The 18534-nt window shown below is 43.2% G+C and overlaps 1 protein-coding gene and 1 long non-coding RNA gene across 6 annotated transcripts in view; one reads left to right on the forward strand and one right to left on the reverse strand.

The window, feature by feature from the left end:
- RAPGEF5 (Rap guanine nucleotide exchange factor 5) overlaps window positions 1–7893 on the reverse strand; it is a 219965-nt gene extending 212072 nt beyond the window's left edge. For 4 of the 5 annotated variants that reach the window (XM_089917710.1, XM_089917709.1, XM_089917712.1 and 1 more), the window contains exon 1: window positions 7516–7893. In XM_089917710.1, coding sequence (XP_089773836.1) covers window positions 7516–7746 — 231 coding nt within the window. In that variant the 5' untranslated portion in view covers window positions 7747–7893. The remainder of the gene's footprint in view (window positions 1–7515) is intronic. The other variant, XM_022587925.3, reaches the window with a different exon arrangement.
- Window positions 6923–16953, forward strand: LOC149748429 (uncharacterized). Its single transcript, XR_016394364.1, has 3 exons — window positions 6923–7281; window positions 13377–13616; window positions 15142–16953. It is a non-coding gene; the product is annotated as an uncharacterized LOC149748429 (long non-coding RNA).
- The last annotated feature ends 1581 nt before the right edge of the window (window positions 16954–18534 follow it).

An 18534-nucleotide genomic window follows, 5' to 3' on the forward strand; every position in this document is an offset into this window, starting at 1 on the left:
AAAAGAAGTAAGCAGGATGAATTCACAAGCTTTTTGGATTGATCAAGGTGGGCCTGGGTGTTTTTGCTTAGGACACACTGAATGCACCTTTTAATCTTAGTAAATATTAGTTACCGTACACCTATAACCACAGTAGCTCCCTCCCCCCAGCCTTCAGTTCCCCTACCCCAATCCCAGTAGGTGGATCACAAGTCTCTTTGTGCTCCAATGAAAGAAAAGTTAACGTGTGGCATTATCAACACCATGAACTGACCACTGTCAGAGTGGAAGGTCATAGGGGCAGGTACAATAAGGCTATGGGCATTCAGAATAAGACCCTTTGCCCTCAGTGCATTTGAGAGAGTCAAGTCAGAGCATGGACTATGGAACCAGACTGGCTGGATTCAAACCTCCCTTCCCCTACCCACTCAATGACCTTGGGCAAGTTACCTCTGGGTTTCAGTTTCCTCATCTGTAGAATACAAATAATAGCATTGAACACACAAGCTTGTAGTGAGGGTTAAGGTTTATATAAGAACATGCAAGGCACATAATTAAGTGCTATGAAGTGTTAGCCACTGATTTTAATTTAAATACAAGGAACAAATTACATGCTTTGCCTATGAGAAGTGTGTATAAAATGACTATAAATTGGCCATACTGGTATAATTTGGAGCAGAATGTGCTTCTCAATCAACAAAGTCTCATTTCCAGCAGAGGAGGGTGTTAAGTCACACCTAAAACATTCCAGCTCGGACACAGGAAACGGGCAGCTCTGTTCTTCTTTGAGAGGGAGTCATGGGGTAGAGACTGTGATAAATGAAAAAGTGAGAACTTCCAGTGTCTCAAGTCTAAAGAGCACTTGTCACGTCATCGGGACCCTGCCTGAGTGAAGGGTGGCTAAAGGGAAGGGGTCAGGGGAGAGAAGACTAATCCAAAGGCTGAGCATCGCTGGAGGACTTCGGTGAACAGTCGAACTGGCACAACTGGTGAATCATTCTAGCTGCTGAAATGAAACAGATTTCAAGGAGATGAAGAAAGTGGTAGAACACTGCAGAAAATATCACAGCAGCCAAAGCCCAAAATAAGCCAGTCCCAGCAGCCTGACAGTATATATAGAAAGAGGGAATGGTAGTTACCAGTTATTTTATTAGAGGGAGAAAATGAGTCTTAGAAACATCTGATGAGAAGAATTCTAAAAGAGACAAAAACTTAAGATGAAAGGCTTAAAATAAAGGTTAAAAAAAATGCAGCCACTAAGAGAGGAAAAAGTTGGGGGAAACAAATGGTTTTCAGTAAAAAGAATCAGTACTCCTTGGAAAATGGCTGATTTTGGGTCTGGGGCAGGAAATGGACAAGATAAGCTTAGAATACCTTGTGCTGGAAAGCAAGAAAGGTATTAGAGACTACTAGGGCCTTGTAAAAAGTATACAGGAGATAAGTAGAAACTGAGCATCAACAAGAATATTGACTTCAATGGATTGAAACAAAGACATTAAGATCCACAAGATCTTACTGATACTTGAAAAAGAAAAACTCATTGATTATCATGGGAGGTTGTTAGGGCACTAAATCATAACTCAGAAAATTGATAAAAGGAAAAAAACTAAGCTTTTTCCCTGTCTTTTCTACACGATCTGATTTTCAGGAGACCTAAGTAATTCATGAGGGTAAATTCTTTATAGACAGAATCCCAATTGATAAATGCAAGAGGAATGACAGATTTGCATCATCATCATTTTGCAACCTCTAATGAAATGGATCTAGGTTACAATCATGAATGACCGATGCTACAATCATTAGGTGAAAGGTACAAGGGTAAGCTGACTCTACCTGAACCCACTAATCACTCTTGATATCTCAAAGAGAGAAACATCCAGACATCACGTCTTATGATGTGATGCAACACTTTTACACAGTAACACCTACCAAAGATGCTCGCCTTTAAGTCTGAATCTAATCAAGCCTCTACATCTCACTGCCAGATTATAGGAAACATTGAAAATAAAAGTACAAATTAGACAACACCACAAGTAAGAAGTCAGCCCAGAAGCGGGACATTCTACCTGACAAATGACCCGCTATCTCCATCAAATCAAAGGCATGGAAAAAGAAGGGGGGGGAGGGAGGGGTTGTTATAAAATAAAACAGATTTGAAAACCTAACAACCAAATGCAATGAGACCTTGTTTAATTCCTGACCGCAACAAATCATAAGTGAAAAGACATCTTTGAGAAAAATTAAATATGGGAATTACATTAAGAAATTTTGTTAATTTTTTGTGAACTTTGTTAATATTTTGTGAATTTTGTTAATATTTTTAGGTTTGAGAAAGCCATACAATTTTTATGTTTTTTTTCTTTTATTCCTAAGGAAAAAAGCCCTTATCAGAGATGTAAACTGAAACACTTATGAATGAGATGACATAATATTTAGGACTTTGCTTTAAAATATACCAGCCCCCATTAAAAAAAAGTGGGGAAAGGAGAAATAAGTGAAACAAAACTGGCAAAATGTTAATAGCTGCTGAAGGTAGGTAGTAATTATACTATTCTCTCATAATCTCCATAACACAAAGTTTAAAAAAAGAAACAAACAATTAAATGGTTTTGGTGGAAATTCAATCTGTGCCTTATCTTACCACTGACTTTTTTAGGAGGTCCTCCCAGAAAGAAAAATTTAGCCATTCCCCACTTAGCCTAAAGCAGTGCAAAGAGTCTTAATCGGTTTGCATTCTGAATTCAGTATGATTAGAAGTGACTGAACCAAGGAACCAGGAGTTCTTGTAGTAACAAACGTCAGCTTAGTTTTTCCTCATAAGAGACAGCCTACAAGGCACCTGGGTTGGGCAACACAACCCACAAAGAGCTTATTAGATGACAGTTGATGTCAGATTGTCAAGATCTGTGGGAGCCCAAGACAGCATGAGCAAGAGTCTCACATATTCCTAAATCAGATCTTGGTCAATACAGAAGTTGCAAACTTTCTTACCAACTTGTGTAATGCACAAAGCTACTTTCTTACCAGTAGTAATGAATTTGTGCTAACTTGTCCCTATAATCAGTCAGCTGTAATCTGGAAGTACGGCTCACGAGATACAAAACTAAAGGTCCACAAAAAGATCTAAGCCATGATTTATTTGCACTGGTAACCAAGGGGCTAACCACATGACCCCAGGTGCTTACAAGTCATCCACTGGTTTGGCACATATTTCTCATGTTTTTTTTTGTTTGTTTGTTTTTTGTGGTACGCGGGCCTCTCACTGTTGTGGCCTCTCCCGTTGTGGAGCACAGGCTCCGGACGCACAGGCTCAGCGGCCATGGCTCACAGGCCCAGCTGCTCCGCAGCACGTGGGATCTTCCTGGACCAGAGCACGAACCCGCGTGCCCTGCATCGGCAGGCGGACTCTCAACCACTGCGCCACCAGGGAAGCCCTCTCATGTTTTTCTCTTTCCTTCAAACCCTTCTGTTATGGACTGAATGTTGGTGTTCCCCCAAAATTCATATGTTGAAGCCATAAGCCTCAAGATGATAGTGTTTGGAGGGGCTTTGGGAGGTACTTAGAGTTAGACTAGGTCATGAGGGTGGTGTCTCCAAGATGGAATTAGTGGCCTTATAAGAAAAGGGAGAGAGATCAAAGAATTAGAACAAAAAATTCTAAAATTTATATGGAAACACGAAAGACTCCAAGTAGTCAAAGCAGTCTTAAGAAAGAGAACAAAGTTATAGGTATCACACACACCCTGATTTCAAACTATACTACAAAGTTACAGTCATCAAAACAGTATGGTAAAGCATAAAAACAGACACACAGCTCAATAAAACAGAATAGAGAGCCCAAAAATAAACCCACGTTTATACGGTCCATTAATCTATGACAAAGGAGGCAGGAATATACCTTTTCAATAAATGGTGCTGGGAAAACTGGAGAGCTACAGCAAAAGAATCAAACTGGACCACTTTCTTACAACATATACAAAAAGAAACTCAAAACAGATGAAGGACTTAAATGTAAGACCTGAAACCATAAAACTCCTAGAAGAAAACATAGGCAGTACAGTATGATATCAGTCTTAGCTATATATATATATATATATATATATATATATATATTTTTGGATCTGTCTCCTCAGGCAAAGGAAACAAAAGAAAAAATAAACAAATGGCACTATATCAAACTAAAAGCCTTTTTCACAGTGAAAGAAACCAATCAACAAAATGAAAAGGCACCTTACTGAATGGGAGAAGATATTTGCAAACGATATATCCAACAAGGGGTTAATCCAAAATATATAAAGAATTCATACAACTCAACATCAAAAACAAAAATAACCCCATTTAAAAAAGGACCTGGGGCTTCCCTGGTGGCACAGTGGTTGAGAGTCCGCCTGCCGATGCAGGGGACATGGGTTCGTGCCCTGGTCTGGGAAGATCCCACATGCCGCGGAGCGGCTGGGCCTGTGAGCCACGGCCGCTGAGCCTGCGCATCCGGAGCCTGTGCTCCGCAATGGGAGAGGCCGCAACAGTGAGAGGCCCGCGTACCGCAAAAACAAAAACAAAAAAGGACCTGAAGAGACGTTTTTCTAAAGAGGACATGCAGATGGCCAACAGGCACATGAAAAGATGCTCAACATCACTAACCATCAGGGAAATGCAATTCAAAACCACAATAAGATATTACCTCACATCTGTCAGAATGACTGTCATCAAAAAGACAACAAACAAGAAGTGTTGGTGAGGATATGAAGAAAAGGGAACTCTTCTGCCCTGTTGGTTAAGGTTATAATTGGCACCGCCAATATGGAAAACAGTATGGAGGTCCCTCAAAAAATTAAAAATAGAACTACCACATGATCCAGCAATTTCACATCTGGGTATTTACCCAAAGTAAACAAAAGCATTAATTGGAAAAGGTACATGTGCCCCTACATTCACTGCTGCATTATTTACAATAGCCAAGATATGGAAACAAGCTAAGTGTCCACTGATAGATGAATGGATAAAGAAGATGGCGCATATACATATAATGAAAGATTGCTCAGCCATTAAAAAAAAAATGAAATTTTGCCATGTGTGACAATATGGATGGATCTAGAGGGTATTCTGTGAAGTGAAATAAGTTAGAGAAAGACATATACTGTATGAGCTCATATGTGGAATCTAAAAAACAAACAAAATGAAAATAGGCTCAAAGATACAGAGAATAAACAGATGGTCATGGGTGAGGGGGCAGCAAAATAGGTGAACAAGATGAAGAGGTACAAACCTCCAGTTATAAAATAAATAAGCCATGGGAATGTCATATACAGCATAAGGAATATGGTCGATAATACTGCAATAACTTTGTACGGAGACAGACGGTAACTAGACTTGTGGTGATCATTTTGTTACGTATGCAAACATCAAATCACTATGTAATACACCTGAAACCAACATAATATAGTATGTCAACTATATTTCAATTTAAAAAACAAAAAGGAAAAGGGAAAGAGAGAGAGATCTCTCTCCCTCCACGTGCACCAAGGAATGGTCATGTCAGAACACAGCAAGAAGGTGGCTGTCTACAGGCCAGGAAGAGAGTTCTCACCAGAAACCAAATCTGCTGGCACCTTGATCTTGGACTTCTCAGCCTCCAAAACTGTGAGAAAATATGTTTCTGTTGTTTAAGCCACCCAGCCAATGGTATTTTGTTATAGCAGCCTGAACAAACTAATACGGGTACATATTTCACTTATTTTTCTCTTTCTTTCAAACCCTTTCCAACTCCTTTGATGGGAAGGTTGCAAAAACACAAAGGTGGTTCCAGAGCCAAAGGAGGGGAAAAAAGTTGAAAATTACGGGCTTCCAATATTGGAAAATTTGACAATCTTCCTCCAATAAAAAAACTGGCCATGCACTTATGAAATGTGTTTGGAAAGTCCCAAAGAGAAGTCATACAGTATTAGAACTAAAGAAGGGCCAATAAAGTATACATTATTTGAAGTAACTGCATTCAGAATAATTAAGTAAATATGTATCTAGGCAAGGTCCACCACAACATCATCCCAGGCAAGGGAAACAGAAGCCTCTATGCAGATGAACACTCTAGATCTATTTATAAAGAAACCCTCAGCAATTCTGCTCACAGATTGCCTGGCTGCCCTCACATCTTCAGTACTCTGTGCCATGAAAAAGTAACTGTCAAGGATAATAGGAACATGATTTGACCTACTTTTCCCTAGACGCCTGCAAGGTCTATAACTCTGGTTCTTGTGTTTATTTAGTTATCACATCTCTGGGACACATTTCCTGGCTTTCTTTGCAGGCGATCCTGTACGCCACACGTTAAGGTCATTTGTGGGTAATTCCTAAACTCCCCTGGTCATGGACCTAAAGATGTCCTATTACACTCAGCTAATCCTCAAAACATCCTTCTGAGGTAGATCATGTACAGTCATCCCTACGCGGGAAGAAAAATTCTTAGGAAAGTAGGAACACAGCCTAGAAAGGCCGAAGACCTCCATCAGTTCAGACCCCTCCCTGACCAGATGAGTCCATACCAAACCCAGTGTTTCTCCCTAACTCTCAAGTTTCCACAAACTTATCTTGCAAGAGCTGAAAATCCCCCAGTAAGATCTTTTAAGGCAGACAACCAAGACTTCTTTTTTAACTTACAGTCCAAAAAATCTACACTGTGGTAGCTTCTCGGTCAAGTCTCCTTAAGGATGGCAAATTTTTAAAAGCTCAGTAAAACCCACCAAAAGGTGCCCAAGGCTCCGGTGAGCAGGGACACCTGACAAGTCAGCCCCGTGGCCAGAGGCTCCGGCAGGGCCTGCTGGGTGACTTATGAAAGACCCCAGGCCGCCCCGCTTCTCTTGACCGCAAAACACGTCTGACCTGCTCGGGCCATTAGATGCCCTTAGAACCCAATGAGGCACCGTCCTCCACCAGGAAATCCTATCGAACACACCAGCAGGAAGTCAATATTTAAGATTCTGAGGGAGTCGCCGAGTACTAAGTGCTGGCGACTCGGGAACCTGGGAGCTAAAGCTCGCCCCGGAGCTTCCAACTCCGAGGTCTCCCCCTCGTCCGTAGCGTCGGCCAGAGCCAGTGCCGATGCCAAAGCTTGCAACGAGGCGTCCCAACACCAGCGCACACGTCTCATGCCCCCTGAAAACGGAGATCCCACTCATGGGGCCTGAGGCTCCCTGTCGGGAAAGGGCTGGCCGACTGTTAGGCACCGGACACCTGCAGCTCCCCCTCTGGGGACAGGCAAACAGCCCTTCTTCCGGCGATGCTCACGTTCCCGCAGCCTGAATCCAGGTGCGCTTGGGTTAAGTCAGGTGCATCTGGGGGAAGGGCAAACCTTCGCTCCCCTGGGGGAACCCCACGACCCCACCGTCCCGGGTCCCTCTTCTGCCCAGTCTCTCACAAGGGGACCCCTCCCGGAACCTCCCCAACTTCCAGACGCCCGCCTCGGTCGCCCGCGAGGGTGGGCGCGGGCTCCACGTGCGCGCCGCCCACGCCCATCCCGGCCGGCAGGACCCGGCCACTCACCCGGCCCCCGGCGGCGCTGCGCTTCCTCCGCAGAGTGAGGCCGCTCCGCAGCAGCGCGGGAAGGTCCCGCAGCCGCGGCCGCGGCGGCAACTGCAGCGGCTCGCGCTCCGGCTCGCGGGCGCTGGGGCTGCGGCGAAAGGCGCCGTCTGCCGCCGCCACCGCCGCCGCCGCGGCCAGGGCCGGACTCTCGCACGGCGGCTGCATCTTGACGGAGCCCACGGCCATCCTCATGCCCTGAAGGCGGCTGCGGCTGCGGCGCCGAAGGCCCCTCTCCACCGCGCTCGCCTCCGCGCGCTGTCCAAGCCTTCGCTAGGCAGTGAGAGGGCGCGACTGCGGCTCGGGCGCGGGGCGCGTAGACCGCCGCTGCCCATTGGCGCGCGCCGCGGCCCCCGCCAGGCTCAGCCCCGCGCACCTCCCCTCCCCGCCCAGGTGCGCCTGGCCCCGCCCCGCCCCGCCCCGCCCCGCCCTCTCCAGCGGCACACCTCAGCCCGCGGACCTGGACGCCCGTGGACCTGGACCCCGGCAGCCGCTCCTCGGACCTTGGGCGCCGTCTCTTCCACAGGTGCGGGATCCCCGGAATCCAGCACCAAACCCACTCAGCTTCCCGGCCCATCCCCCAACTCCCTTTAGTCTGAAAAGTCCCGCTTCACCCCCTTTTCCTCTCTGCCAGCGTTGAACTTCGACCAAGCGAGCTGGGAAGTCTGGAGCACACCAACCACACCCCGTGTGCGCAATGGTTTTTTTCCCCGTTCCCATCACAGCCTGGCTCAAAATCGTAATCGCTATTCCCAAAAATGGTTTTTGCCAGAGAACTTCAAAATAGGCTCTGTATTCTGCTACAAGTCAAACACCAGTGAGGTAGAATTGCCCCCCCCCCGCCGTCCCCTCTTTGACACATTCATCATTAAAGGCTAAGGGGAGAAGACTTTTGTTCGTTCGTTATGCTAGGTGTTTAGCAAAATAGGTTCAAGTCTGGTGACCTGGAGGTGAATCTCTGCTAACAAGTTGGAACCTGACCTTCCCTAAAAGCCTGATGCGTATGACGAATGTGCTTGGTAAAGCGTAAAGGCCTACTGTGGTGTGAATCATTGTTTACACCATTCCAGGAGGTAGGAATAGTGGAGCCCTGGGAGTGAAACTATTCCAGCAGGGCCTTAATGTCCAGATAGCTGTGAAACTTCACCTCCCAGATCAATCTGTCTTCAACAAGGGCCAGCCAGCGCTTTTACTCCTTATCAGTAGGACACTGGGGTCCCTATCTTTGCCTAAGAGTTGTAAGAATTGAGTAAGCTTATTCACGTTAAAAAAAATAAAACTGACAAATGAGAATTACAGGAGATCAGGGCCCTTGGTTGTACCCTCAGCCCTCACAAGGTAGACGCTTGGCAAATATATACGGAAATATGGCCACATAAGGAAAAAAGAAGAATGACCTGTGACCTCTGCCTTCAAGAAACTTAAAACTTGGCCCAGGACTAGATACACATATAAAATAACAAAGATATTGCCTTGTACTCTTGGTAATTGCCAAGTGAGTGTGAATAATGAGCATTGAGGGCCACAGGAGCGAGGAAATCCTTCTGGTCTGGGACAGGCAAAAGTCAGTGAAGGGAGCTTGAGCTGTGCCTTCAAGCTGAGTCCAGAAGCTTCAACCAGGCAGAAAGAAGGGTGCCGGTCCTTTGAGTAAGAAGGAAAGACATGAGAAAAACACCAAGGTGGTAGGACACAGAACATATTGGGCACTGAATGTGTCACACTGGTGGGAGAGAGGGATCATGTGATAGAGAAGAAGGAGAAAATATCAGAATGGATGCTGGTGACACACTGGAGAAGGCCTTAAATCCTGTCACCTAAAGCTGTGTGTGTTTACTGGAAAGGGCCCTACAATAAACTCTATCATCCATTACAATTTCCAAATACCTATCTCATATATTGAAGGCTGAAATCCCATTTGTATGTACCATATGAGGATACCAGCTTATATAATGTTGAAATACTTCTGCTTCCACTGGTAGTTCGGCATTGCCTTGAGCCCCTATGTCATACTCCATACTCTAAACTCCCTCCTGAAACACCAACTAAAGGTCCACTAGACCTTTAGTCCTGGTCCAGTAGAGGCCCTCCAGGACACTTGTGGTCAGTTATCACTCTGATTAGGGGATGCTTGTGCCATATCACCCCTGATAATACCCTTTGAATCACACCATGAACCTCCTCTGCTCTAAAATAGAACACATGTGTTCTGACTCCTAGGCCAGATCCTTGGTCTTCACACTCTTTCACAGTGCTTCTCAATGCAAGACCAGGGAGTTTGGACTTTATCCCATAGATTCTATGGTATTGACCAAAGTTCTAAAACTCAGTGTCAACAGGACCTTTGGAAAGTTGGCTTGGGGTAAGCTGCTAAATGACAATTACCATATAGCCATGGTATAAGACAGGCACTAGGGAATAGCAGGAATGTGTAAGCAGAAGAGCCATGCCACTATTTAGCTCAAATCAAGCAATACCCCACCCCAGGACCTTTGTACTTGCTGTACCCTCTGCATGGAATACACTTCCTCTGAAATGCTGTCCAGTAGAACTTTCTGCAATGGTGGAAATGTTCTGTATCTGCTTTGTAGCCACTACTCATATGTGGCTTTTGAGCACCTGAAATGTGACTAGTGTGCCTGAAAAACTGAATTTTACATTTTATTTAATTTTAATTAATATAAATTGAGAGAGCCACTTATGGCTTTGGGCTACTCTATTAGAAAGCATAGTTCTAGAATTCAGTGTTACCCTTCCTCTACTCCTTAAGCTTTTTTTAACTGAAATGTCTCCATTTCAGTGAGGCCATCCATGACCATGTGATTTTAAATTGTAGCCCTTCCCATCTGCCCCTTTCCTGCTCTCTTTCCTAGCCCTCCAATGTTGCCATCCAACATTCTATGTATTTTACTTATCGATTTTCTCTGTTGTCTGCCTCCCCACAACAAGAATATAAGTCCCACAAGGGCTTGAAAGTCTTTTTCCTTTTGTTCAGTATCTAGAACATATTAGTTGAAGAACTGAATTTTACCACATATAAGGACCCAGTTTTTCAAAAGGAGCTTAATCTGGATTTTTACATAAACTCTCCTGATTTTGCAATGTTGGAAGTTAAAACAAAAAAGCAAATCCTATGTATGCCAACATTGCACAGGTCAAACAAAACCTGAGAGCTGATTTTTACTTAGGAGAATGACATCATCAAAGTTAAAGTTTATGGAAATACATATGGTAAGAAAACACAAGCTTTATTGGCTATTTGCAGTGAGGGGCAATGGGAGACCAGGAAGATAACTCTGACTTTCACCTAGCTACAAAGGGATGAGGGTTTGAATGAGTGGGGTCAGTGGAAACAGAGAGAGGTTAGATGTCAGAGATTATAAAAGAAAGCTCCTCAGGACTTGGACGCATGTTAGGAGGAGTAGAAAAGTACTTCAGGTGGTGATACAGATTGTATTTTACAAAGATGACCAACACAGCGTCTCCTATCCCTACGATCTTCTGCAGTACAATCTTGCCACTCCCCCATGAAGAAAACAGGATTTATTTCTCCATCTCCTTGAACCTGGGCTGGCCCTATGACTACTTTGGCCAGTAGAATCCAGCAGAGGTAACAGTGCCTGTTCTGTAGGTAGCCCCTAACTGACCTGGTAGATTTCACTTCCTACTCTCTTGGGACGCTGGCTCTTGGGATGCTCCCACTCAGAGCCCAGCTTCCTGTGAGAAGCCCAAGCCGTCTGGAGAGTCTAGATAGAAGTGCTCTGGCAACTGAGCTCCCATCCAACAACCAGCATCCATTGGCAGCCATTTGTAAGCCATTTGGAACCTCCGGTCTAGCCACGCCTTCATGTGACCCCTGTGCTAGCTAACATCTGACTGCAGCCACGGGGAGAAGCCAAAGCAAGAACTCCGCAGCTGAGCCCAATCAACACACCGAACTATGAGAGTTAGCAGCAAATTGTTTTAAGACACTCAGTTTAGAGGTATTTGTTACACAACAATAGATGACCAAAACATATGGCTCAGAAAAGTGTGAAGAACATACTCCCTTATGAATTCAAATAAATAAATAAAGGGAGATTTATACTTATATTTGTATGTGTGGGAAGAAACGTGAAGTTTCTTTGCAAGTGGTCAGACTTGGCTACATGAGAAAGGAAAGAAGGGAGGTGTTTTTCAAGCATAATTAAAATTTTTTTTTAATATTACCTATTCAAAAAAATTCAATTAAAAAAATGGCTCTGGATTTAGAGAAGTCAGGAAGTAGGGGGAGCTGGTTTTGGGGATTTTCGTTTTACATAGCAGTTAAACTAACTAAACTAGAAGGCACCCCAGTGAAAATCTGACCAGCAAGAGCAGAGGGTGAGCTGGAGCTCAAGAGAAAAGAATGGAGAGATAACTATGTTGGGGACCAAATATCTGACAGTAAAGGGTGGAACTGGACTGCAGTGCTCAGAGGACAGAAGGGAGCAGAGACACAACCCCTTGCTACGCTGGGCCCTTGGAGAACACACAGCATGTGTCTTTCCATTTCTACTTGTATGAAATTTGAAGCAGTGACTCACCTCGGTTTTCCCCCTTTAATTTCTGTGATCCCATGTGATTATCAAGAACGCCAAGGAGAGACTTTCCTGGTGGCGCAGTGGTTAAGAATCCGCCTACTAATGCAGGTGACACGGGTTCAAGCCCTGGTCTGGGAAGATCCCACATGCCACGGAGCAACTAAGCCCGTGTGCCACAACTACTGAGCCTGTGCTCTAGAGCGCACGAGCCACAACTACTGAGCCCATGTGCCACAACTACTGAAGCCCACGCGCCTAGAGCTCGTGCTCCAAAACAAGAGAAGCCACTGCAATGAGAAGCCCGTGCACTGCAACGAAGAGTAGCCCCCGCTCGCCACAACTAGAGAAAGCCCATGTGCAGCAACGAAGACCCAACACAGCCAATAAATAAATTAATTAATTAATTTAAAAAAAAAAAGAACGCCAAGGAAAGCATCTGTTAGCTGGGTTTTTTCCCTTGTGTTTTTCCCCTCCCTGTGTACCTACGTATCTCCCGATAAATGTACACAATGTATGTCATGCTAAAGAGTCTCCTAACACCATAGCTATCAGTCCTCCTTGGTGTCCAACCCTTCCCAACATCTCTTGTTTTAATTTTTCCTCTATTTAAGATGTTTTGCATTGCTTTACCAGCTCTCTGAAATGGAAAATCTAAATACAATTTCGCCCCTCTATTCAAGCCTGCCAACACTTTAATATGTAATGATCAAAACGGATTGAATCAGACCTTCCCAAGGACTAAGGGTGAGCAGTGGGAGGTCAGAGGCAGAGTTTGCACTAGAAACCCAATACAGTGCATACCGCCTCTGCTGAGAATAGCACGTATAACTGTGTACTTGACACTAACGTTATTTTTGTTTTCTTATGGAATGAATATGCAGGCAAGAGAAATGTAGCAAAATAATGAAACATGTTTCAAACCTAAAAATGTTAAGCCTTACTCATTTTAGTGTTCAAGCGTCATAAATAGAGCTATCAGCCGTCAGATGGTTCATGACAAACCTGTGTGATACTGTGCTATTATTTGTGTAGTACATCACACACTATGCGTCATGCAAACATTTCCCTCAGGGATGGTACATTTTTTCTTACACTATTAGCATTGGTGGCTCCAGCCAGAGACTGGCTGATAAGGGTGGATGCTCCTCCTTATAAGTTTGTCCTCTATTCCTTACACTCATAATCTTGAAACAAAATCCTTCTATTCATGCCTTTTTATAGGCCATTTACTGTTATCAACCTGGAATTTTCTTTTTTTTAAGTCAGGTGTGCAAGTTTTCCAGGCCCTTGGGTATTTAGGACACTGGTGCAAAAAAATACCCAAGAAGACAGAGCAAGAAGGCAATAAGAGAAATAACTTGACCAACAGACAGCAAGAAAGCCAAGCCAGTCTTGTCCCATCCTCCCTACTCTGCTATGGAAGTCTACTCATCCTTTCACAGGTCAAACAATATCTCCTCCCAGAAGCCTTCTCTGCTCTGCCCATTGGGATTAATCCTTCCTCAGGTAAACCCCAGAGTATACCTACTACTGTGAATCTACTTTCACAGCCTCTCTTATCACAGTTAGTCTTGTATTTGAATTAAATGTTTGCGTGTAAGACCTAGATGAGGTTATAAAACCCTGGAGGGCAGAGATGATTCATTTTTGTATTCCCCTCTAGTGTCTATTGCAGTGCCTAGCACACTGTAGATGCTAAGTTAAAAAATGCCTGCATGAATGAATGCTGGATGAACAAATGAATGAACAAAGCTGTGATTAGCCAAACACTGTCATCCTAGGTTGAGGAAAGCAAGCCAGAGGTCTTAGCAGATGCAGAGTCTCAAAGGTCACAGGAAAATACATTATCCCAAGGGTGATGGGAGGCTATAAATGGCCTCCAGATGGTGGCATGTTCAGATCAGCAGGGAAGGAAGATGATTTTAGCATCAGTATGTAGAGTGCTTTAAAATAGGGAGACGTTGAAAGCTGGGCAGCCAGCAAAGCAGGTTACAGAATCCCAGGCATGAAGTATTAACTTGGTAATCTATAAAATCGGGTTAATGGAAACTTCTGTGTTTTCCTTATAATACTTGCATCCATGCATTCTGTGAAGAGTCTCTGTGCTAATTAAATGAGGTGACGCTTATAAAGCTGTTTGCAAACCTTAAAGCACTGCACCTAGAGCACTGCCGTCCCGTAGGGGTGAAAGGGAAGGGAGAGATGAAATGATGCCTTGGAGAAAGCAGAGCCTGGACCAGGACGGCAGAAGGGAGTGGGAAAGCAAACAGGGTATCAAAGGTCATACCCAACCAGAAGACAGAGACCTTTGACATTATGTTTCTTCCTGTTTGTTAATTTGAAGCATCTGTAGCATTGACACAAGCTAAGTACAGAGTAAGCAGTGAGAAAATCTGCCTTAGAGCATTCTGGCAACATTGTATGAGTTCAAATTGGTATTCAAAGATCTTGGTGAGAAGATACAGATATGGGGCTAGAGAACACTCAGAGCAGGAATGTCTCCTAAGTTCTTAAATATAAAGAAGCTCTTTAGCTTAAAGAAGATGACAGCACTCAAGGGACAACAAGGTCATTGTTTTCATATACCTTGAATACACAGAAGAGAAATTGGACTCATTCTATACAGAGTTAAGACTGAAGATGGAGACCACAGAGTAAAATTTCTTCTCAACATAATAAAGGCTTTTCTATCCACTTAAAGTCCATTTTGAACCTAATGTAGTCCTTACCCTTGCAAAATAGGGGGCTTACACCAGGCTTCATGGAATTTCGTTTTATCAGATGCATGATTGGATTCAGTGACCTGTAAGTTTCCATCCAACCCAAACATTCACTTTTTTCACTGGCCCTAGTGAATGCTGAAGTGGTTACATAAGGCAGCAATTCTCAAAGTGTGGTCTGGGGACCTCTGGGGATCCTCAACACCCTCGCAGGGGTTCCATATGGTAGAAACTATTTTCTTAATAATGCTAAAATATTATTTGTCTTTTTTGTTCTCATTTTCTCATGAGGATACACTGGTGTTTTCCAGAGGCTACGGACATGTGATGTTGCAACAAACGGAATGCAGGAACAGATAAGGCACTCCAGCAGCTCCTTCTAAGCCAAACATCAAGGAAATTAACAAAAATATAAACAATGCCATTCTTTTCACTAACTTTGTTTTGTTTTGGAGAAGTTATTTTTCATAAAAACATATTTCTATTAACATATAATCAGTTTATTATTAAATGAATTAATAAATATTTTAAAATTTTTGCACTTTTCAATTTTAATACAGTAAGTATCCATAGACATGACCCACAGAAAACAAAAGCTCAATAATTTAAAAGTGTAAAGGGGTCCCAAGACCAAGGAACTTGAGAACGGTTATTATAGGGCATGGTTAGAAAAAAATTTATCTCTGATAGTAAGAAAGGACGGAGATGTGAACAGGCTAAAAAAGCTTTCTGCCTTGCCCACTTCCCAGCTACCTTTGCTGAAGTAATACCACTTTCATCCTGACACGGAACTAGTGATTTCCACAAAGGTGGCTACTAGAGGGACCTGGGTGGTGGAATGGGGAGACCGGTGCTTTGCAACCAGATGGGCCTGAGTTTAAACCCAGATTTTTCCACCTTCTAGTTACATGGCCTTAAATTACTTGACTTCTCTGAGCCTCCATGATATGTTCTGTGTAATACTAATACTACCAGGTTGCTGAGAAGATTAGACAGGATCTACATGCAGACTCTAACCCAATGAGGTACCTCTTAAATCACAGCTCTCTATGTGGCTGGAGCTGCTGTTGATCAATCCCAGGTGAGGCCCAAGGAAGCCGCGTGACCTGGTGAACAAACAATGGTCTAGATATGATCTTCATCAACTTTTCCCACATAATCCCCTCTCTAGGCAAACCCCAAATCTTTACACAGGTTATTCCCGAAGCACCTTCTTTACTGCCAACACCCGAAACATAACTTCCTCATCCTTTCTACTCTGAATACAGCTATGGGGGAATAAAACAAACACTGAAAGTGCAATCAGAAAACCTAGGTCATGTCCCACATTTCTTGATTTATTAGCTCTGCGACCTTCACCAAGCACTTCACCTCTTTGAGCCTGTTTCGTCATCTGTAAAACAGGGGATAATAAAACCTAGTCTGTGGGATGGTAATAAAGGCTAAAGTAAATAATGCCTATGAAAACACCTAGCAAAGAGTGAAATATATATGTGTTGTTGTCATTAATAAATCCTGTCTATTCTATGTTCAAGCACACAAACTTTGTGAATGTGTTCTAGGCAATCCCCCCAATTTGTTTTTCTAATCTAAAGCTTTGTATCAAGCCCGGATAGAGAGAAACACTTGACATATCAATCTTTATTTCTAAATAAACCTACTTAAAAGAGGTAATGTTGATAAGAGCAGCAATGAAGAACTTTCTTAGGAAATTAAAATGTGACACTCCTCTGATTCTCTCCCTCCGACCTGGTCCCTTAGGAGGGAAAAGAGGGCTTGAGGAAGAAATGCTTGAAGGGGTAAAAATTCACAACTGCTATTAGCAGAGCTGCTCACTAAACCTTTTATCTGCAGGTGCTCTTTTAGGTCTATTGATTTAGAACTAGGAAAAGCTGTTAGTCATAAAGTTTCTGATTATGCCTGATGAAATGTCAAAACCTGCATTGTCAAGGCTGAGAGAATCTGACTCTGTTCTCCAGTTGATTCAGGATGAGCCAGTTTTGGTCGTGGTCCACTGGGTTATGTGCATATTTGTTCCCCCTGGCTCCTCTTTGGCTGTAAACTTTCTGAGGACTAATGCCATTCCTTCCAAATACTGTGTGAATTCCCCATCACTTACAGAGCTGTTCTCTGCAATGATGGGCATTACACGGAACTGTAGTTTTATGATTTCAGATCAAAACTGATATCGTTTCACTTTTCAAATATGTAGATTTGAAACATGTTCTCAGATACCATTCACAATAGTAACAACAGAATTTCATATTTATTTACAAGGGAGACTCAGAGGATCAACAGGCGTTAATATTTGTAAAGTCTTAATAGTTTTTCTCAAGTTGTACGGACAAGATTCTTTTTAGATCTCTATTTAGGGCGCAGACATTAGAAGAGAAGAAGAAATGTAGTCAAGAGTCCATGAAATCATAGGGAAGACTTGGAAGCATTGTGGAAAGGTGAATGGGCTATGTCTTTGGCCTCAGTTCCATCATTTGCAAAATGAGGAAAATCATAGGACCTGCCTCGTTAGATTATTGTGGGGAATACATGAGATATTAAGTGTAAAGTACCTAGAACAATGCAGGCACAGTCAGGAGTACAGGTGTGTTAGAAAGTATCTTTATTACTCTCTTCAATCTGGGCTACATAGATTTTAGAAGGTCTGGGAACTTCCTGAAATCATATGAAGAATGCCTGTGTACTTCTCTGATGAAAGAGACATAGGCTTCATCATATTTTCCAAGTAGGTAATCTAATAACAAAAACTCCTAAGACCCATGACGCTTGGGCTGAGCCTAGCTCCCTAAATGTGAGCGTGTATAGACCAGAAATGAAGACAGATATAAGCTGCCCCATTTACATTTGCAGCATTAATTATGAATTCCACTACGATTTAAAGGGTTGCTCCTTCTTCCGTGGGCCCCTATCTAGTGCAAGTGGATCACCCTCCAGCACCCTACCACCACCACTACAAGATATAAGCCTGAAAATGAACATAAGTTAACACTCCACGCTGGTGTTTGTCAGGTAGACCAGTATCTGCTGGCAAAGAAGTTTTTGGAGGGATTGAGGGCAGTCTGGGAAAGGGCAAAACAAGTGGAAATCTGACAATCCTGTTGATGCTCAAATCCTACAGATACCCCCAAAGAAGAAGTGCCAATCATCACAAGATCAGATATGACAGGGAAAATGCTAGAGGAGAAGATAGTAAAGAAGGCATTTATTTACAGGAGGCTACTTTGCTTTCTGTTTCAATTTTGCATTTGTCTTTCTAAGGCAGCACAAATCCTCCATAAGAAGAAAAAGACAGATGGGATGACAGAATTTTGTGGCTGTTTTCTGGAGCATTTACTAGAGAATTTAAGACTCTTCAGAGTTACTGTTGGATATGTATTTAGAATAATTTTCTGCCATGACAACAGGTAATCCTCATAAAATTTCAGCCTCTAACAATAGGGCAGAAATGTTGCATTTCTAGTGTTTCTGCCTTTCAGTTTGCAATATTAATAACCTTGAATAGCTACTCAGTATTTGAAATAATTGAAGCTGCCTTGCTTGAAATCTACTTTATTGTTGTTGGTGACAAAAATGATTAATTCATTTCTTCTCTCTGGACAATTTGGACAACTTCCTGAAATGGGCCTACTGCTTGAAGATCACACACTTTTGGTTCACATCACATATCTCTGGACTCCAACTAGAGGTGA

This window comes from Delphinapterus leucas, chromosome 9 (genome assembly GCF_059928025.1).
Source record: "Delphinapterus leucas isolate spDelLeu-1000000601 "Yukka" chromosome 9, BTC_Dleu_Yukka2, whole genome shotgun sequence".
NCBI lineage: Eukaryota > Metazoa > Chordata > Mammalia > Artiodactyla > Monodontidae > Delphinapterus > Delphinapterus leucas.